This window comes from Manis javanica, chromosome 16 (assembly GCF_040802235.1).
Source record: "Manis javanica isolate MJ-LG chromosome 16, MJ_LKY, whole genome shotgun sequence".
Lineage (NCBI taxonomy): Eukaryota > Metazoa > Chordata > Mammalia > Pholidota > Manidae > Manis > Manis javanica.
The window spans coordinates 55375896-55398611 of NC_133171.1; the positions used below are offsets into that span (position 1 = coordinate 55375896).

Genomic DNA, 22716 nt, shown 5'->3' on the forward strand with positions numbered 1-22716 from the left:
GCCCCAGGCCTGCGACTTGCCTGCTGTCTCTCCGCCACCCTCCATCTCCAGGGTTGCAAGACGTGGCTGTCCCTGGCACTCCTCCCCAGTTCAGCTCAGAGAATCCGTTCTCAGTACCCTGGCATCCCTCTCTGGGCCATATGAATGAAGTAGATCTATATGTACTGGGAGAGAAAGACTCCAAGAGATTATTGTCAACTTAAACGTTTTTTTGAAGTGAATGCACATTTATTTAACAATCTCCTGATGTCCGCCCAAAGCTTATTTTTCTTGCATGGGTCTGATAAGAGCTCCACATCATCTTTCTTCTTTAAACCACACCCATGAGGTTTAAATATAAGATTTTTGGTTTCATTTTCTGGTGAACAGTAGGTGCTCAATAGATAGTAATTATTATTTTTTTAAGTAGAAATCTGAATTGTTAATGTGATAGTCAAGGATATCTCAGAACATAGAATAAATACAGATGAAAGTAGAAAAATTAGAAGGCAAGATGATAAAGGATAGACAATATACATCAAATCAAATGTTTAATAGAAGAAAGTTTCCTAGAGAAAATAGAAGAGTCTTAAGATTGAAAGGGCCAGTTGATGGCATACAGGAGTAAGGCAAGCTTTTTCATCGAAATACATCCAGGTAAAATTTCTTAATTCCATAGCTTAATAGAAAATTTTTAATTCTCCCAGAGGAACACACTGTATGCAAAGGAATGAGAATCAGATTGACATCAGATTTCTTATTCGTGACACAATATATTAAAAAACAATGTTTTGAGCATTGTCTATGACTGAGTATTTTGAACCTAGGCTTCTGTACTTAGCCAAATTATTATTTAAGTATTGAGAACAAAAAATTAACTTTTTGGAATGTGCAAACTTAAGCCTTTTTGAAAAAAAAATTCTATAGGGTATACTAAACATCACAAAAAATAAAGCCAAGAAATGAAGACTGTAGGCATAAGAAACATTAGCAAAAAAAGAAATTTCCATAACATGACAGTGAAGTTGGGTACATTTATTTAGAAAGATCCATGAAATGGTAGAACTATAATATTAAAAATAATAATAGCTAAATAGTCTGGAAGCTAGGTTCTTGGTCATTTTAACGAAATGTGGTACAGATGGCAAAATTGTCTAAAATGATTTTCTTATTCCAGGGGAGATTGTACTTATTAATTGTTAACTTTGATAAAAATATATATACTTTTAAATGATTTCTTTAAAATTTAATGTTAGAGACTCGTAAGAATAGCACATAGAAGAACTTCGAAACCACCCAGTGAATGTGTTCAGTACTGACATAACAGTTTTGAAATCAGACCAATTAGTAGCCCTACTATGGGCTCCAACTATTCAACTTAAAGGAAGAGGCACACATCTTTCACTGTAAATCAAAAGCTAGAAGTGATTAAGCTTAGGAGGGCACATCCAAAGCCAAGATAGGCCAAAAGCTAAGCCTCTTGTATCAGACAGTTGGCCAAGTTGTGAATGTAAAGGAAAAGTTCTGAAAGGAAATGAAACGTGCTACTCTAGTGAACATACAAGTGATAAGAACCGAAACAGCCTATTGCTGATACGGAGAAAGTGAGTGGTCTGGATAGAAGATTAAACCAGCCACAGACTTCCCTTAAGCCAAAACCTAGTCTAGAGCAAGGCCCTAACTCTCTTGAATTCTGTGAAGGAGGAGAGAGGTGAGGAAGCTGCAGAAGAAAGGTTGAAAGCTGTGGAAGTTGGTTCATGAGGTTTAAGGAAAGAAGCCATCTTTATACCATCAAAGTGCCAGGTAAAGCAGCAAGTGCTGATGGAGAAGACTAAACAGATTTTCAATGTAGACAAAATAGCCTTCAATTGGAAGAAGAGGCCATCTAGGACTTTCATAGCTAAAGAGAAGTCAAACAACATAGTCTGGATGACAGCACATCTGTTACAGTATGGTTTACTGAATATTATAAGCCTACTTGACAAGCTCATTGAAAATGCAGCTGGTCACCCAAGAGCTCTGAAGGACACAAACAAGATTAATGTTGTTTTCATGCCTGCTAACACAACATCCATTCTGCTGACCATAGGTCAAGGAGTAATTACCTTAAAGTCTTATTATTTAAGAAATACGTTTCGTAAGGTTATACTTGCCATAGATAAGTGATTCCTCAAATGGATCTTGGCAAGAAAGGCTTCTGGCTTTCACCATTCACAAGGATTCCTTTTTCACCAAGAATTCACCATTCTAGATGCTATTAAGAACATTCATAATTCCTGGGAAGAGGTCAAAATCAACATTCACAAGGGTTTGGAAGAAGTCTTCAGGTAGAGTAAAATATTTTTGTTATAAAAATCTAGTTAATGGATTGTTTATTTTAGAATAGTATTAAAAGCAAAAGATCCATATCAGTAAAGAGTTTAAAGAACTCTTGGAACTTACTAAATATTGGGAGCATTGACTAATATTTTCAAAAAGGAAAGTTCCTATAAATGAGTGAAAATCATTACCATTTTCTTTAATGCCCTGTTTTCAGGTTAATTGTTAAATAAATATTTACTTTCTGGCCCAAAACTGTGTGCTGGGCACTGTGAGGTACAAAAGAAGCTTAAGATACTGCAGTTGCCTACTCTTGAGTTTTATTCATACCTTGACAGCTCTCTCTGGGGAGCCAGTAAGTGGTTTCTTATACCAAGTTTTAAAGCATGTTTAGTATAATTTACCACTGATTGCAAGAAAATAATCATAGCTAACTTCCTTTGACTTCATCTCTGTATATCCACATGTAACAGAGTTTTTACATAGTAGACACCCCACATAAGAATGAGTAAATGCCTGGTACTGAGCTAAGAGCTTTAATTCTATATCTAATTTAATCCTCCCAGCAATTATGAGTTAGCTGATATTATTTCCCCTGTTCTATTGATGAAGAAACTGAGCTTCAGATAATTTAAAAGACCTTGCCCAAAGTCACAACTGCTAAGTGCAGAATGGGACTGGAATCCAGGTCTGACTGAAGTGGGACACCAGTATAAAGAATAGAATGGTGAAGACCTGTGTCGGTATAGAAGTTACTGCTGTGTGTATGCGTCCTGGTTAGACTAAGATACCCACGTCATTTGCATAAATGTTATTCTATTCAAGTAGTCAGCTTTCATGCCTGCTCTCACTGTCCCTCAGTTCCACAAGCAATCTTACAGTGGTATTCATCTCAAATAGTACAAAATGGTACAGAGTTTGGGGGAAATTTGACCACCATGCCTGATGGGAACAGTTTCTCTTCTAATCAGTGATTAATATGTCTCTCCTGATTTTAGAAATCCATCTTTGCTTCCTCATTTGCTTTTTCAGGGGGTCATTAAGATCCTACTGTCTTTTGGAGGCTCTACTCTGTTAGGCAGACGACGCAGGCAGAAAGAAACCCATTTGGCATGAATTAGGCAGCAAAGAAAACCCTTGCCAAGTGGGAGTAACCTGTCACAACCTGGTTTTCTCTGGCCAAATGACCGGTCTCGTCTAGTAGTAATGCCATTACAACACTCCCATTCAGATCCCCATGACCCAGTAATTGTTTGGGGAATGAGTGCAAAGCTATCTGACACCAACTACTATAATTAGAAAAGGGAAAAACAGATACACCAGAGCTAAAGTCTTTAGGTTGGAGTGTTTACAGCACTTTTTTTTTTAGGTTATAGAGGCTCTTTCTCAGTTTTGCTTCCTAAAATATAAATTACACAGTTTTTGGGTTCTTGCATTCCAGTTTTTACTGCAGTATACTCTCTTTCCTTTCCCCCCTATTTTAATCAGAGTACAAATTGCTGTCAGCACATCGAGTTCATGTGCCAGCCACATTCAGAACAGGGTGTTCTGTGCTCTTCAAAACAAAATTGCTCTAGGGCAGTAAGAGAACAATAAGTCGGAGCTCCAGTTTAAGTGATGTTTTGCAGCGGACCAGACTCACTTGATGTGGTTACACTCAGATTGCGCAGCTAAGCTCTGGTGATTTGGTTTGGTTTGACTTCATGGGGTTTAGAGGACCTCTCCCACTTTAAGTTGCATAGATTTTTAAGTCAAGAGAAAATGTTGCCCCTTTTTAACTTGTGTATTTCTTTCTCTACCAAAAAAGCCCTAAGTAGGAGCATCCTGTATGTACTTTTATTCTCTTTGGGCACGTCATAGATCATTTACTTCCCGTAAATCATGCTGGTTGGAATTAGCAACAGATCTCCTGAGCCCGTAGAGGCCAAGCTCCCAGTGAGTCATGATGGTTATTATTAAATATTTATTAAAGTGAGTATTTGCACTAAGAGATGCAAGGTCAAAAGCAACCACAGGTCTTCCACAGCCAGAGCTGCCACATTTTTTTTTTGGCAGCAATTGTTGAGACTTAAAAAAAACACCAGGTCTATAGGAGCTAGGCATGATTGCCTCTGTCGCCGTCAAGAGGGCCTACTGTGGTAGTCAGCAGGCGTTTCTGCTCCAAGGTGGGGTGTGAGTTCTTGTCAGCTGTCTTGTAGAACTTGTCACACCAGTGTTCCAAGTTTAGAAATGAATTAACAGAGCAATAGCCTTTGCTACTTATAGAGATGTAAAGAGTCAATAGGCTATATACTCCCTGAGGCTATGATATCTCCCCTTGCTCTGACATTGCATATAATATCAGTATTAAAAAGTGGTAGTTTTGAGTATACATATAAACTGATGTGTGTGCATTATCAGTTTATCAATTTAAGATTTTATGGTAATGTAGGTAGTGCTTGTTGAGATCCAATTTAGAAGAGTTAGATTTATGAGGGAAAAAAGATTAGATATAAGGTAATAAGTATGAGAGTTATTGCAAATTTGTATCTTCCTATAAGTTGGCTGCAAATATTGGTTCAGTCATTTACTATCTGTCTTAAACAGACCAGCTGCAGTGAATGTTCCTGTTTTTTGGTTTTTGCTTTCTTAACTGTGCCTTCATTATAATTTAACTTGAACTTTGTTTTTTGCTTGCTTGCTTCACTTATCTTTACCAATATGTTTATTAATAGCCAATCTTTTTTTTACAATATGATGGGTTATATGTAAAGAGAACTCTGAAATTTTTAATGTAATTTTAATATTAAGTACGTGCATCAAGCTGAAAACCAGCTTAGGAAACTGACACACAGGCAGGAATCCTTTGCAAAGTCTGTGAATTTCCTGTTTTGAAAACACATTCAAACTTGATCAACCAAAAACCACAACGAATGTACTGATAGTCTCTTACCCCACTAAATGTACTCTCCTTTTGGGAGGAAATACTTCTAACAATAAACCTCAGACAAAAAGATCTGTCAACCAACTGGTGAGCTACTAGCATAATAGATCTCAATACTTGAGATGTTCCACTATGTTTGCTGAAAATTCGCACAGCAAATCTTTTTTCATGAAAAGTGTCATCACGTTAGTCTAAATCAGATTTCTTGGGCAGATTTAAAATTACTTAAGAACACAAACTTTTCAGATCCTCAACTCCCTTAGAAACATCAGCTTTTACTGTAGTGAAAATATCTTAAGCTCTAGACTCTCTGCGGAACTTCTCTGGTATGTATTTGAAAGTAATAAAGTTGAATTTACTTTGAAAATATTTCTAATTCAGAAGAACTTACAGTGTGCTGCTAGTTGAGTAAGTTTTATTATTATCTAGAGTATTTCAAAAGTGAGTGTAATAGAGAGGAACATCTGTATTTATGAGAATGGGATGTAGAACAAAACTCTTATGTGCCAGCTATCCACCCTGAGAACCAGGCTGGCTCTTGCCTTTGTTTGGAAGATCCTACTTGAGAGTCAGGCTTTCTCTAGTTTGTCCCTAGCTTCTTACTCCATCCCGTGGCTGCAGTGGGAACAAATAAGGATGATATTAATCTAAGTGAATTAGAAAAGAGTAGAGAGCTTCAAAGCATAAATGTTCATGTAACATTTTGACCCCTAGTGTCTACACCATTGCTATTTACTTTTCAGGGTTTGTCCAGTTTCTCAGGCCTGGGCTAAAGGTAGTGGGTGATCAAATGATTAACTTATAGGAATTAACTTTGAAGCTGGTTTCTGGCTTATATCAAGAGTTACATTATTGGGACATAGAATCATAGAATTTTAGAGGTGCAAAGGACCTTTTAGGTCATGTCATTCAAAAGTAGAGTAAGTTGGAACTGAATGTGTATTTAGAAAAGTATGATTGTCTCATGTAATAAGAATAATAGAACTAGTGCTTTTTAGTCTGTCTAAATCAAGTTACTGATTTAAAGTAAAGCAACCAGTCTTAGAAAAGCAGCATTTTAGGAAAACATTACATTTGAATGTAGGCCATTATATTAGAGAAGTAGGAATAAAGAATTTTCTTATGAAAGAGATTATTATTTTGCTTGGTGTGACTGTCATGCATACAAGCCACCCATTTTTCTTAGTCCTAAGTAAGACCTAAATGGAAATGAATGAATATCCTCAATATTCAAAGAATTTGAGAAGTTTCAAAAATTGTTTATCCTAGGGGAGGAAAAGTCTAACTGATCAAAAAATATATATATTTATGTGTTTTTACCTCTTTTATCTTGAAAAAACATAAAAGCCCCTTGTATCTAATATGAAATTACCCTGGGAATGAGCTGAGTGAGTTTGAGTTGAGGGAAGAATTAGGCCCCAGGAAATTGACCTCCTAATGTTTCAGAGGATGTGGTTAAGTAATCTGATTGGTGAGGCTGTGGTGACTATTGATCCCTTTGTACTTGACATTTATTACTCCAAGGGGTAGAGCTAGGTTAGTTATTGATGATTTTGCCTTTGAATTTTCCACTTTTATTCAGATACATTTGTGAATGAAATTAAGACTAAAAAAAAAAGCTTCTATATATTCTGTTAACCTTTATGTGTCATTGAGGAAATAGCCATTCAGTTGTTTTTCATCCAAGGATCTGAAGCCAAGATGCAGTTATAAATGTTTAAGGCATTACATACTTGATACGAAATTTGTTGCGTTTCAATAATTATCTGTTAAATAATCTAATCTAGATCCTATGTTATAGGTGAAACCCCTGTCATATAGTAGGTTTATATTAAACCTATTTTCTGCTTTATTTTATTGTCCACTAAGCTATCTTTTTGATAGTTATCAGTTATTATAAGTTTAAACTTAAAACATAAGTATGATTGTTCTTAAATTTTCAGACTGGGTAAACTAAGCTTCAACAAGACATTCCATGTATGTCTGTAAAAATGAAAAAGGGTAAATACTCCTCTATCACTTCACTAACTGAGCCAGTCTTGACAAGCAGCTTTGCTGACTGTTCCATCCCTTCTGCCTCAGTCCACCTGGAAGGCTGCTGTGATGGAAGGATGTTTGATTGCAGAGATGTGGTATTCATTGTCGGCGAAGGAGAAGACCATGACATTCCAATTGGAATTGACAAAGCCCTGGAGAAAATGCAGCGGGAAGAACAATGTATTTTATATCTTGGACCACGGTAAGCAGCATATCAGTGATGTTATCTGAAGAATTGGGATACACTTGCTTTCTCAACGCCCATTTTGGTATTTTCAGTAAAGTTAATGCTAACAATGGAAATAATTAAGCCAGGCTACAGTTGGTCAGGGAGTCAATTAATAGGCCCCTTATGATATTGCAAAGGTGTAGGAGCCTGTTTACTTGATTGATGTGTGTTAAGGACCGGATAGACAAGTTTTTCTTTTCTGTTTTTTGTTTTGCCTGCCATATTGCCAAGAGAGGAAGCTATTAGTCCTTCTCACATGATTCTCTTGCCCTTCTTCTCTTTTCTCTAAATTAAGCAGGAGGCAGTAAAGCTTGTAGGGGTTGGAAGTAAAAGCAGTATTTGGATGATTTATTACCACTTGAATTTGTACCACCTGTTCTTATACAGAGTCCCTGAGAAAGAGTGTTCTTCCTGCATCTAAAGGCAGCAGAGGTGACTCATATTTGCCTAAAATTTTCCCATCATAAGAATATCCACTAGCACTTCCAAGCTTAGAACTATCAGACACTAACAGTCTCTCTTGTGAAAACATGTTTGGTAGTATTTTTAGATCTAAAATTATACAATGACTCCAACTCTTCTGTCTTGAAAAACGGACCCTTGAGAGAAACCAGTGTGTTTTGATTCTCTTTGCATGAAAGTGCATCTCCTTATCTTGTGTCTCCTCCCTCTCTGGCTCCTTGGATTTGTCAGTAGGATTTTGAGTTACTGAGAATCTTGATGATCTGCACTTACCAGTAAGGTAATATTGTACACTTGCTTGCGGCGTATTTACCTTTGCCCTAACACCGGAGCCATAACCCTATTCCTCAAGTTATGTTTCAGCCATGCCACAACCCACATGAAATCCTCCCAAAATGCTCTACACCTTGAACCCCATAGAACCTTCACTGCCTTTTATTTATTACCTTCTTTTTCTCTATCATAATTCTTTCTCCACTTCAGTGTGTTTTACTTATATTTGTAGTTCACCCTTAGGTGTTGGTTGGTATGTTGAGGAGCTACATAATGGGCGATTTATGCAATATGAGACTGTCCGCCCATGCACTACATAGTATTATCCATGTATGTAGGAAATCCCTACACACTGGGCATGTTGTGAGTTCTTGCAGTGAATTTCCCTGTCTTGTTAAGTTTTCCACTTACCATAGCATACATTGCTTCACTTATCTTTACCAATATGTTTATTAATAGCCAATCTTTTTTTTACAATATGATGGGTTATATGTAAAGAGAACTCTGAAATTTTTAATGTAATTTTAATATTAAGTACGTGCATCAAGCTGAAAACCAGCTTAGGAAACTGACACACAGGCAGGAATCCTTTGCAAAGTCTGTGAATTTCCTGTTTTGAAACTATAATGATCACGTCTTCTCTGTCCTCCTGCTGATGAAACTTTGGGAAAAATCCTAATAGTCCAATGATGGCTGTTTTATAAAAATAACAAGATGCAAAATCAAAGAGAAAAAGGCAGTGACATTTAAAATTGCCTCTGACTGCTGTAAATAGAGCTGTTGCAAATATATGTTCTGTATCACTCTTAGTATCACTCTGTCCTTCAGTCTCCAGAGGTTTCCAGGGCATACCTTCTCTTCATTTCTGATAGACCCCTTGGCAGGATGTTTCCATAAAAAATTCATAAAACACTTCCAAAGAATTCATTTTCTTTTTTCTCATCAGCACAATATCTTTTATATTGTTTTAAATACCACGGTTGATTGATCTTTTTTGTTTTAGGTAAAGTATGATGAGTTTTAACACTTTTCTTTTTCCTTTCTTTCCTTATGTTTCTGCCCTGCACCAACCCCAAACAAACTGCAGTCTTCCCAGAACCATAGTGTCTGATTATGAGGCAATATGGGTCAAAAACTAAACAATTTTTTAGGGACACATGAAGCCTGAATTTAAATCCTGGCTCTACCATTGCTTCTTTGCATGACTCTTAGGAGGCATGTCTCTCTGAGCCTCAGTTTTTTCATCTGTAAAAAGGGAGCAATTGTTAAGAACTTCTGGTGCAGTGCCTCTTGTATGCACCTAAAGGCTTAAAAATGGTCATCAATAGCCATTACTTGTATCTCTACTCTCCACAGGCAATGATTAATTCAAGGATATTTATACCAGATTCCTTCTGCTACTATATAGCCCCGTTTGTCTTTTGGTTAAGTCCTGGAATTCCATCTGTGGTGTTCTCTGTAAGGTGAATTTGTGTCCCCTGGGTTCTTCCTTGCCCAGGCCGATCTAGCATAAGTCAGACAACTTTCTGTGTAATGTGGAAGTCAGGTTAGATGCTTCCAAAAGTTTGGTGTGAGTTGACACCTCCCATGATAATGTGTTCCACATACATCTTCACAGAATCTCTTCATTTGAACCCAGGAGAGATTATAGAAATAACATCCTTCTTCAATCTTTTTTAATTCCATTGATGGTAACCAGGACAGTTTGGTGCCTCTTTTGAATGGCTTAGATGTGTTAAAGATCTTAAGTGATCCAAAAAAACAAATTTTTACGTTCCCAGTTATTTTATTAAATTTTGCCTAAAGGTTTCATGTCTTACAGTGGTATAGGCACAAAGATAAGAGAGTATTTTCTCTTGAAGTGTTAGGGCTGTTCTTTTTTATTATGTATTTGTTACATTTGTGTTTTCTACTGTTCTTGTTAAAAGTCTCAGAGAAATACTGTAAGAATGTATTTCCTTCCTGATGTGTGAGCCTTTCTCCCCATTATCTGACTAGAAGCAGTACTATTGGAAGGGATAGCACTTAGTGTTAAAAGCTTGTTAAAACGTTACCTCTAACAGACAACACTATAATGATCACGTCTTCTCTGTCCTCCTGCTGATGAAACTTTGGGAAAAATCCTAATAGTCCAATGATGGCTGTTTTATAAAAATAACAAAATGCAAAATCAAAGAGAAAAAGGCAGTGACATTTAAAATTGCATTGAACAAGCAATCCCAAGGAGTACGAGTGTTGCATTACATGGGAATGTGAAGGAGAAAAGAAAACTAATCTAGCCCTGCTTCTTAAAACCCAACAGCAGTGATACTTGGCATACTCTTCTGATCCACATCAGGTTTGTCTTCAGGTCTCTGATGTGTGTAGTTCACAAATGATAGCTCTCTGCTAATGTGATGCCTCAAAATACCGAAGGAAGTACTTGGAAATACACCAATTCTTTTAAAGTTTTCTTTTTTTTACTCTCCATTTCAGATATGGTTTTGCAGAGGCAGGGAAGCCTAAATTTGGCATTGAGCCTAATGCTGAGCTTATATATGAAGTTACACTTAAGAGCTTCGAAAAGGTGAGAAAAATACCAACTTCTCTGAAATCATTATAGATTACTTCTCTACCCATTTCCTATAAATATAAGTATCTGATATTACTAGATGATGTAGATAGGTGGTATTTATTCACTTGTATGTTGTGCTTTTCATGATGAACTTTGTCTCTTGTCTCTGACACCGCTGTTAGAGTGTGGGACAACTGGTACAGCACAGCTGATGTGTAACTAAGGAGCTCAGTGTTCTTACTTTGTTCCAATGTGTCAGCCTTTTCTTTTTTTTTTTTTTTAACTTTTTTGGGTAGGATCCAAGACTTGTTCCCTTATTTGTTCCTAGACTTGTTCTTTGTGTACTTTTTTTCCTGGGTTGAAGACAGAAAGGTTCACATTCTGCCAAGCAGCTCCTTGGGGAAGTGGGGTGTAGTTTTCTAGTGTTGAACGGGTTGTACCCTTCTTGGAAATCATGAAGAGGCCTTGTCTGTGGCTCTAAGTTATTATCCAAAGTATAAGGCTTCATGGGCCACCAGGCTTGGTGACAAGGGACCTAAAAGGCAAACTTGTTAACCCTAAACCTTTCCTTTTCATACCTGTCCAAGTAGAGAAAAGAGTTTGTCAGTTGCCTTGGATTCCAGAAGTGGGTGTCCTTCTTGAGCATATTCCCATCTCAGGCCCTCTTCTGGAGGCTTCCATCAGCAGCCTCACTAGACAAGCACAAAGCATACGCCTGAGCTAAGTGTGCTGTTGTGTCCAGCTTAGTCTCCTGTGCATCACCAAAGCCCTACCCTTCCCCAAGAGCCCCAAGAACTGCATTTTGTGTGCCTTTTTATTCCTACAGAGCTACCTCCATTTTCTGTACATTACACTTTGGACTGGAAATTTTCCCATTCATTTCTATTTTATTAGGCTCAGAAGGGACATCACTGTCCTACAGGGCTGTACCTTTGGGCTAAGAAAGTGAGGGGAGGACTGTGCTGGGATTCACCCCCAACAGTGATGTTCCTGATTATGCCCCTCACACTTCCTGTTCCCCAGAACAAGCCTGTGCTGTACTGATGACCATCACGCGTAACCTCCTGAAGGCCTGCTGATCCTCAGCACGGATCCTTCAAAGCTGTTCATAGCACAAAGTGCTTTTTATTGTTGGACAGAAAATAATTTTTAGCATCTGGCTCTATAGGCCATTGACTTTATTTCCGTTTTAAGGAAGTAGCCCTCATCTCTTCCCGCCCATGGCCCAGTGGACAATGCCTGTTTGGGAGCATTCTCACTGTCATGTGCCCCAGTGAGCCTGCACAGTCATCCCTCCAAGAGTGTATTTCACGCAGCAATGCTTGGTGTATTTGTAACTACATGAAGGGGTGTGTTGTTATTGGAGGCAACATGATTTCATTCTCTGCCCTGTGGTATTAAGAATACAGCTGACCCTTGAATAACACAGATTTTAATTGCTTGGCTCCACTTAACACAGATTTTTTTTCAATAAGTATATTGGAAAAGTTTTTGGAGATCTGTGACAGCTTGAAAAAACATTTTCTTTTCTCTAGTTTATTTTAAGAATACAACATACAATACATGTAACATAAAATATGTTAATCAGCTGTTTATTATTGATATGGCTTCTGGTCAGCATTAGGCTATTAATAGCTATGTTTTGGGGAAGTCCAAAGTTATACTTGGATTTTCAACTATGCATTTTCAGTACACCCCTAACCCCCACATTGTCCAAGGTTCAGCTGTATAGTTACACGCCATAAAGACTGAACCCAATATAAAAAATGCAAAGGACTTTTTATTACTAGATTTTTAAATAATAGAGGTAAATTGTTAGAAAGCAGTATAGAGTTGCCAGAAAGAACTAGTAACTCATTTTTTTTAAAGCAGGATGGGAGGGGAAAGGAGTGTGACAGCAGGGAATAAACCACTAAATTTGTCTTTTGAATAGAGAGAATTTTACACTTACCCACCCAAGTTTCATAAATCCTACACGGTAAACAGCACTGACACAGCCATTGCCGTTTTCCCTAAAGGACCCCAAATTGTTTTATTGACTCTTTAGAATCCTTGCAGATCCAGCTGTTTGTAATGAAAGTTCAGATGTCCCTGGATTCATACCTAGAATGGTGTGATGATATACATATGCACAAAGTAGATGACAGTGAAATCATTTCTTTATGGCTTTGAAATGTATTTCTGCAACAGCTTTACCCTCATTTATGATTTACTAGAAATTCCCTAGTTTACATCTGCAAGTTGATGCCTGCATGTTGGAGGCTTCAGTGTATCTAGTTGTTTTAGAGTGGAGAGACAACTACATGAGCTAGAAATCTTTAACCTCTGTTAAAAAGTTATAGGGTTAAAAATACACAACTGTGACTTGACTATAATAGTGTCCCCATTTTAGAGTTGAAAAACTGAGGCTTGAGAGAAACAACTTGCTGTTATAATAGCAGTTTAGTGGCACAGTTTGCAGGAGTGAAATAGGGGACCATAGCTTTCATTGTGTGGCCTTGACTTATAATTCCAAAGGTGCTCAAGAGCTTATCTTTCTTACTGTATTTTTGCCTGCTTCTCCTCTTGAGTAACCTGGGTCAAGGCGAAGTTTTGTCATTGTGAAGGTGAGTTCTAGCCTAACAGTGCATTGGCAGTGGCCCATGGTTTTAACAGTCAGTGTGTTTTGAGTTGTGGGTATCCTTTGGAAGTAGCTACTATTCTTACAGGCATGAGCTGATGCTTTTTCTTCACTGTTCATCTAACCATTGTCACAAATTTACACAACAGGCCAAAGAATCCTGGGAAATGGATACCAAAGAAAAATTGGAGCAGGCTGCCATCGTCAAAGAAAAGGGAACTGTGTACTTCAAGGTATGTGAGTCCTCGTACTCTTAGGTCCTTTCCATCTCAATTTACTCAAATGTCAGTGAATTGTACTGATAGGATTCCCTACTCTGAATTCTTTCAACACTCTTCTAGGTAAGAAAAAGCCTGAATTTTTATAAGTCTGTCATTTTCAGTGTAAAAAATGGTGAGAAAGAATGAATTAATGTGACAAAAACAATACAAACCCCTCTTTCACACATTTGACTCTAGATTGTTACCCTCCATAAAGGCAGATCAGGTTTGTCTTGCCCACCCGCCACTGTATCACTCAAAGCCTAAAGCATCTTGCTCAGTACATAGTTGGCACTCAACAGACATAGGTGGAATGAAACAAAGAATGTATAGAATAATTGTTAGCAAATGAGAGAATTCACGGGGGTAAGTTTGACATCATTTTCCTTTCTGCTGTCCTGGGGAAATCACTAAGGCACTGACAGAAGGAAAGAGAACATGCACAGATTTCAAAAGAAACTGACAGGAGGAGAGCAATAATTTCTTCTAATGGCCAAGGTGATCCCTGCCACACTTGCTTTGGTGAAGAATCAGCAGAAATTCCTGAATGATACTTGTCATTGATGCTTCTAGAAACCCTTTCTAGTAACATCTAGGAATGTGGTATTTCCTCACTTAGATCTTAAACCCCCATATCTAAGAAAAGAGAAAGAGCACTTAATTCAGTTCTAATCAGAATGCTCTATCCATTGCTTCCCCACCCCCAAATATGTACCTCCTCCATGTCAAAAGGAAAGAGCTTAGTAAGGAAGAAAAGAGAAAGAATGGGAGTTTTGTCAGAGTTTCTTTTTCTAATTGCCTCTGCAATCCATGAACAAAATTAAATGATGTTTTCAACAATCTGAAGCAGTGATGCATAAATGTCCTTCAGCGAGTCTTCATGCAGCATCCTCTGTAAGACGTGCATTACACTGACAGCCTTGTCTGGGCGGAGGAGAGGCAATGTTAATCCACATGAAACAACTAGAGAATTAGGTTAAGACTGTATAACCAATACAAGGCAAAGGGCAAATGTATGATTATTGTTTTTCAAACTTTGAGAGGAGATCCATTATTGGGTCATGAAATCAAGTTAGTTGAACTATATATATATATAGTAAGTATAAATTTTGTTACATAAAATTTTTGTTCAGCTGTTAGTGGGTACTGGATTATAATTTAAAACTTTCTTACTGTGTGTTATAGTTAAATTTGAGGTCCATTGGTATAGGTAATATATAATTATATTTGTCTGTAACTATATATCTATTAAAATAATGTATGTATCACCAGAAAGCATTGGGATATAGTGGAGTGAGCTCTGATTGGGGATCAGGAAAATTGGACTTTGTGGCTCCAAATGGTTTAAAGTCTTTCAGGTCCAAAGGGGTTATTTTTTCACATGAAAAGTGAGGAAGTTAAATTAGAGGATCCCCAAGTTTCTTTCCAACCCTAAAATTATTTGGAGTTTCTAAACTCTCAAGAGCAAGTTTGGGTTTTTTTCTTTTTTAATTCTAAGTGAGGTTATTGAATACTTTTAAACTACTCAAGTAAGATTCCAAATGGGTTATTTGTAGACCCGAATACGCAATACACTAGAATAGAAAGAAAATGTTCTGTAAAATCACTCAAGGCCATGGGTCCTGAATGCTGTTTCCTACATACCTCTTTAAATGTATTTTTATATTTCCCCAAACTTCTAAATAGAATATTAACAATTTGGGGTTGAGGTTTTTGGCATTTGACTAGAATTATATCAACTCAGTGTAGTAAAACAGCTCAGCTATTCAGAAGCTCTCATTGGCTGCGGATGACTGAGAACTTTGGGGGACATCATTAGGAACGAAATCATGGTGCAAAGCCACATATCGCCTAGCTAGCTGTGTCCCGAATATATATAGAGAGAGCACCAGAATTAGTGATCAGTAGCAAAAAGCAGCACTTCAGTGTTTATACAGCACTTTGTTGCTTCTTAGCATTACAACTGCAATAGTGGTTTGTGTATTTCATAATATTATGAATCCTTTTAAATGTACTGGGTTTTTTTGATAAAATCTGGATCATCAGTCACACATATGGAGCTTATTATTTTTAACATGCAATTTGATAGACAAAATCTGTCAAAACATTAGTCTCTTGGGGGAAAATTAATGAAAGGTTCAAAACCACTGACCTAAGACTTTTCTCCTGGAATGTCTCTGAACATTTTGTACTATTAAAAACTTCCCTGGAGGTACCTTCATAATTATAGGTAAAAGATCCCAGCAGGGACCCTAGTTTTAGCTGTAATACTTCAAAATGGTTGGTATAGTTTCCTGCACACATTCCCTTTTCGAATTTCAGGGCAGGTTTCAATCTGCTGTGCTACCCTCTTGGGCCTCTTCCCTGGGTATTTGACTTGGCACATTGTACACATGCACAGAGTCCAGATCTGTGGGTGAGGAAAGAGATGGGTGAAATAAAAACCTACATTTCATAACATCTGTACATTGGAGCTCCATTTTCATTAACCGGTCAGTTTGGTTTACACCTAAGTGGGTAAATCTCCCCTTAGTAGGGTTGAACTGTACTTAACTTTTAAATGGGAATGATTTTGCTATTTAGACTGTGACTCCTTGTATCAACTTCTGAACGCTAATTATGCCAGACATTGTGCAAGCCAGCTAAACAGACCTGATTTTTGCCCTCACAGCTGACCGAATTCTGCAGGACAAGAGTATTAACTGTCAGATCTGTTGGTGTTACCCTTTCTGACTTGGAGACAGAAAGGTGAAGGAGTCTGAGAACTCTGCAATGATACAGGGTTCCTGCGCCCCCTTGTGCTCCTTGGGAAAAAAGCATTTCTAAAGCAAGCTGGCTAAGGAGCAGCTCTCAGCCCATGAACCTTTTTCAGACAAACCAGGCTTTGCTGTATTTTGACCACCCTTGCTGAACCCAGAAACCAGGGCTGTGATTTAGAAACAAGTCATCTAATGACTCTAGGATATGGGGTTAAAAAAACCTCTTAAGCAGAGTCCACCCTACCTTGTTTCTCCTTCCTTCTTTCTGTACAGGATTTTCAACTTAGCACTATCAACATTTGGGGATATATAATTCTGTGGTGGGAGGCTGTCCTTCACACCGTAGGATATTTAGCAGCATCCCTGGCCTGCACCCACTAGATGCCAGTAGCACACGCGCGCACACACACACACACACACCCTCCTTTTGTGACAGGAAAAGTCTCTAAACACTGTCAAATGTCCCCCCAAGGAAGGCAAAAATCACCCCAGTTGATAATTCCTGTTTTAGTTCATCATGAACAGAAATACTACAAAACAACGACCTTTGCTTATTGAAAGATGAAAAATAAAGTTATATATGATACATATGAAAAAGCTTTCAAGAAATTTAAATGCTCTATAAGTATAAAGGAATTATTATGAAGTCTATTTTTGTTTTGTTTTCTTCTGTAACTCTGACTTTTCAGAACCCATTGAAGTGATAAGATCTGGGTCTTTGTCCTCTCTTGCTCTTCTTTCCTTTCCCTATAACAATATTTTAAATCAGAAAAAGTAATGGGTACATTAAAGATGGAGGAGGAGGCATGAGGGAGTAGCTGGGCCTAACAGGGCCATGCCTGTGTTGCTTACCTAATTGAAGCACCCCTTTCAGTTCTAACCACACCTTTGCTGTTGCTCCCAGTGATAGAAGAGGTTTGATTCCTTAGTTATATTCCTTTGATCTAATATTTATTCAGCAAACCTTTATTAAGGGCTTCTTTGTACTGAACCTGGGATAGTCCTTTGTGCTTAACCCTGGGTATTCCAGAAGGCGTGGGACATGCTTCCTGTCCTCAAAGACCTCACAGTCCAGCAAGATAATGACAAGGAAAATGCCAAACCTGAAACTAGTGGGGACTTTATTCTTCTTCATGTTGGGCCTAAGGCTATAACCAAATTTAAGTATTGTCTTAGCTTGGGCTGCCATAATAAAATACCATTGTATAAAAAATAGGAATTTGTTTTTCACAGTTCTGGAAGTCTAAGATCAATGTGCCAACAGGGTTGGGGTCTTGTAAGAACCCTCTCCTAGGGTCACAGATGGCAGCCTGCTTGTTGTGTTGACCTTTCCTAGGTGCTTGAAAGTTGGGGGAGAGAGAGGAAGCAAGTTCTCTGGTGTTTCTTACAGAGGAACTAATTCCTTCCTGAGGGCCTCACCCTCAGGACCCCATCTGAACCTAAATACCTCTGAAAGGCCCCATCTTCAAATACCATCACACAGGAGGTAGGGCTTCAACATACAAATTTGGCAGAAGGACACAATTCAGTCCATAGCAAGTACAGCATCATTTCCTCAAGAATTTTAACACTATAAAAGATCCTGGTTTTATGTTCTTACAAATAACCTGTACCATAGATTTGTGAGGCTGAGAGGATAACAGATTGATGTTAGTACCCTTCCCATAACACCTCAGAATCCTTCTGCATTACATTTCTACAGCAGAACTGGTGAGATCTATGTGTTCTCTTTCCTAAAGAAGTCTGCAAAATGGGATGTGGGGAGGAAGGGCACTCTAGCCCTCATTCAGACCAAGGCCTTCCACTTGGAACTGGTCTGCTGCATCCTCATCACCAAAAATTGACATCAAGGCTTCCTTTCTACAGGTGAAGCTCATTTCCTTTACCAACCACTTGAAGTCCCTTATAATAGAAACATTCTTCAAAGTCAGTCATTGGGTGAGGTTGGAGTGTATGTGGGGAGACATAACTACATGGAGATATGTGCATTCCTTTGTGGTAAATCCTAGTGACGTGACCTTAAATTACGCTGTTCATTGGTTTTAATGTCCTAATGGGTCTGGCTGTGGTTCTGCCATTGGGTAGCAGGTATCACCTGTTTCTGAGGCAGTCACCCCCTGCAGAGGAGACCCCTAGTCTGTACTCCCATTTTGTTTGTGTATTTATTAGCTCTCACTCTTTTCTGTCAACCTAAAATAGCAATAAGCACATTTTTCTCAGCCCCTTCATTTCTTGCATAAGGCATATATATAATTAACTCATGTGAATTCATTATGTAATTGTTATTCATGATTGTTAAGAGTTCTAATCAGGTAAAAAGGCAAAAATATGATTAAGAGAAAGCTTTTTCTTGTGTACTTAGCTGTGTGATTTATTTTTTATAGTTAGTTATGTTAGATGCTGCTATTCAACTATATATATTGCCACTGTCTTAGATCAGAGGTCAGCAAACTAGCCTGTTTTTCTAAGTAAGATTCTGCTGAGACACAGCCACACACATTTATTTTTATATTGTCTATAGCTGCTTTTGCACTGTTGACAGAGTTGCCACAGAGATTGTTTAGCCTATGAAGCCTAAAATATTTATTATCTGCTCCCTTAAGAAAAAGTTTGCCAACCACTGGTTTACGTAAGTCAGATTAGCTGTGTTTGGGAGTGGCACTTGCCAGAATGTAGTATCTACTGTGCAGTGGTTATCAGGAGAAAAGGGAAAAGTAACTTCCCCACCAGGTAAGCTAGTGACATGGTCTAAACTACTCATCAGCCTTTTCAAAGTCAGGTAAATATTAGCACCAAAGAATGTAACCCAAAGGCTCGATGCCCTCCTGCTGAAAGAACTGCCCCTCAAAAAAAGGATGAGATGGTGGAGGAAAATGCTGGAGAACAGCTTCATATAGTGCTTGGTCCTGAACCAACTCAGAGGTCACTGGGACTTAAAAAAGAATGGAAAAAGATGCCTGCATAGCCACCTCCTGAGAACAACAAAAGCAAATGATCAAATACTATGGTTAGTATGAGGGGCTGTTTCTTCGTTTTGAGGATTTGGTTTTCTCAGGGAGGGCTGAGCTCTCGCTTCTTTTGTACCCCCTTCAGAGCTTGTGTAAGTAATTACAGCTTCTCTTCTAGGGAGGCAAGTACATGCAGGCAGTGATTCAGTATGGGAAGATAGTATCCTGGTTAGAGATGGAATATGGCTTATCAGAAAAGGAATCAAAAGCGTCTGAATCCTTTCTGCTTGCTGCCTTCCTGAACCTGGCCATGTGCTACCTGAAGCTGCGAGAGTACTCCAAAGCCGTTGAATGCTGTGATAAGGTGAGGGCCCACATGTGAGGTGGGCTCTGCGTATTCCAGATCTTTTCCTTCATCTTCTTTTGCTGTGTCTTAGCTAAGGGATGGAGGTTTTTGTCATTTCACTTTGTGCTATTTGTTTGGAGTTATTTCTCAGCATGAATTGGGAAATTCAGAAAGATTTTGATTACCATTCAACTTTTTTGATGCCTAGATTATAATGTATTATGAATAAAAGTTTTGATAAAAAACAATTTCATCCAGGTTGAACTCCTCGGGTTCAATTTGATAACAGATATAACTAAGCCTTCAGGGTTTTAATAGACTGCAGCTGTTCATATAAAGCGTATATACAAATCACTTTATATTATAATCATATTTACTCACTGTTGAAGAATACGCAGATAATTTGGAAGACCCTCAAAGCATCAGCAGCCCTCTCCCTCTTTACATTTGTTTTGTTCATGCTGGTGCTGGTCTGTTAGTCCTGAGGTGCTCCTTGATAGTGCTCATCATGGACGGTTTTGATACTTTCATACAGTAACTGGCGCTGACTCTTATGTCAGGCATTTGGAGAGTGAACTGTTTATTACAGTATGGGTAAAAGCTAGTCATTGGATGTATCTTAAAGATAGACAAAGGGATAAAAAAGACAAGCAACTATTTCATACATTCTTTGTAAGATTGTTTTTGAGTTTTAATTTTGAACTTTGTGGATAAATATCCTGTCATGCTATACTAAATTTTTGCCTGAAAAAAGAATATTATTATTGATGACATTTTAAAACTTTGTGCTTCTTTTTTATTATAGTAGTAAATAGTTACTCAAATTCATACATGACAAAAACATATAAGACAGTAAAAGTCCATTCGTAAAATTCCCATTGGCGCTCTCCCCCAAAACCAGTCATTCATTTCACACATACTTCTTCCATTTTTTTCATAGAGTAATGTGTGTGTATATATTTTTTAAATGAGAATGTATACACTTAGATATATAGTTTTATAAAACCAGGACGTCTTTCTGCATCCTCAGTCCGTCACAACTCCTTCATTCTTTATAAAGTCTATGTTACATAGTATCCATTGTATGCATCTGTCATAGTTCATTTAACCAATCCCTTGTGGTAGGTTTCCAAGGCTTTGGTTACAAATTGTATAGCGTTTTTTCTCTGCATACTTTGGGATTGTTTCTATAGGATAAATTGCTAAAATAGAAATACTGAATCAAAAGACATGATAATTTTAAGACATTAAAATTTAAAATTTTAATACCTTATGTATTATCATTGAATATTTTCAGTGTTTTTTTCTCTAATATTGGCAACAAAAAATTATTTTCATTTTTATTTCTTGGTTACTGATGAAGTAACCTGTCTTTTCATTATTTATTAGCCATTTGCATTACTTCTGTGAATTGTCTGTTCACATTCTCTGGATTATTCATCTGTTTTCTATTGATTAACGCAGTCTATACATCATTGCTATTAACCCTGTGACAGTAGGGACCCTGTTCTCACTTGTCTTTTAACTTTGTTGATGGTATCTTTTTCTGTAAAGGAAGTTTTAATATTTACATAGCCAAATCTGTCTTTTCCTTTCTAGTTAGGAAGGTCTTCCCCACCCTAAGATTATAAAAATAGCCCTGTTTAGTACTTGCAAAGCCTACTCCAACAAGGTTTGCTTTTTTAAAAAATAACCCTATTTTATTTTTATGGGTAATTTTTTTTTCCATGTAAATATACTTGGGCTAGAATTAATTTTTGTGTTTATGGCGTGAAGTAAGAATTTAATTCTTATTTTCTACGTGGATAACCACTGTCTCAGCACCATCTATTACAAATCTAATCCTTTCCCTGCTGATTGACATTATCATCTTTGTCATTAAATCTTCATAAACAGACACATGAATCTGTTTCTGAATGCTTTGTTTTGTACCACTGACCTGTTTGTCCACAGATGAGTAATCAAACTGCTTTCATTTCAGTAGTTTGATGCAGTCTGTCTTTTTCTTTGGTAGGTCAAGGCTCCTGATTATTTTTGTTTTTCCAAAATTTTATTAGCCTTTCTTGGGCATTTTGTTCTTCCATTAAACTTTAAAATGAACTTCTCAAGAGCCCCTTCCTAAGTCCCCTTGGGATCTTTATACAAGTTACAGAAAATACAGAAATTAATTTGGGTAGTTGTATTTTGATCAACAGGATGTATTCGCCTTGAGCCCCATCTTTTCAATACACTTTTCTGTAATTAAGGTATTATTGATATACACTCTTACGAAGGTTTCACATGCAAAAACTATGTGGTTACTACATTTACCCATATTATCAAGTCCCCCCAATACCCCAATGCACTCACTGTCCATCAGTGTAGTAAGATGCCACAGATTCACTATTTGCCTTCTGTGTGCTACACTGTTTTCCCCATGACCCCTCCACACCATGGATACTAAACATAATACCCCTCCATCCCCTTCTCCTCCCTCCCCCACCTCTCCCCTTTGGTGATCGCTAGTCCCTTCTTGGAGTCTTGAGTCTGCTGCTGTTTTGTTCCTTCAGTTTTACTTTGTTGTTATACTCCATAATGAGGGAAATCATTTGGCACTTGTCTTCAATACACTTTTTAAAAATAATTTTTTATTGAAGTATCATTGATATACAGTCTTATATTGGTTTCATATATACAACACATTGGTTCAGCAGTTGCCCATATTATTAAATCCTCACCCCCACTAGTGCAATTTCTATCTGTCAACATAGAAAGATGTTACAGAATCATTGGCCATGGCCAACTTAAATTATGATTGAGAATTTTTGTGCCTCTTTATCCCCTTCACCCTTCCCACCCACCCACCCTAACCCCTGCCCCATGGTAACCACCAGTCATTCATTTGTCAGTGTTTATGAGTCCCCTGCTATATTTTGTTCATTCTGTTTTGCTTTTGTTTTTATATTCCACAAATAAGTGAAATCCTATGGTATTTGTCTTTCAATACCTGGCTTATTTCACTGAGCAT

At 37.7% G+C, this 22716-nt stretch overlaps 1 protein-coding gene across 3 annotated transcripts in view; it reads left to right on the top strand.

Moving 5' to 3' along the window:
• LOC108388152 (peptidyl-prolyl cis-trans isomerase FKBP5) overlaps window positions 1–22716 on the top strand; it is a 133672-nt gene that overhangs the window by 107489 nt on the left and 3467 nt on the right. For all 3 annotated transcript variants that reach the window (XM_073224013.1, XM_073224012.1, XM_073224014.1), the window contains 4 exons: window positions 7304–7460; window positions 10698–10788; window positions 13546–13629; window positions 19542–19727. In XM_073224013.1, coding sequence (XP_073080114.1) covers window positions 7304–7460; window positions 10698–10788; window positions 13546–13629; window positions 19542–19727 — 518 coding nt within the window. The remainder of the gene's footprint in view (window positions 1–7303; window positions 7461–10697; window positions 10789–13545; window positions 13630–19541; window positions 19728–22716) is intronic.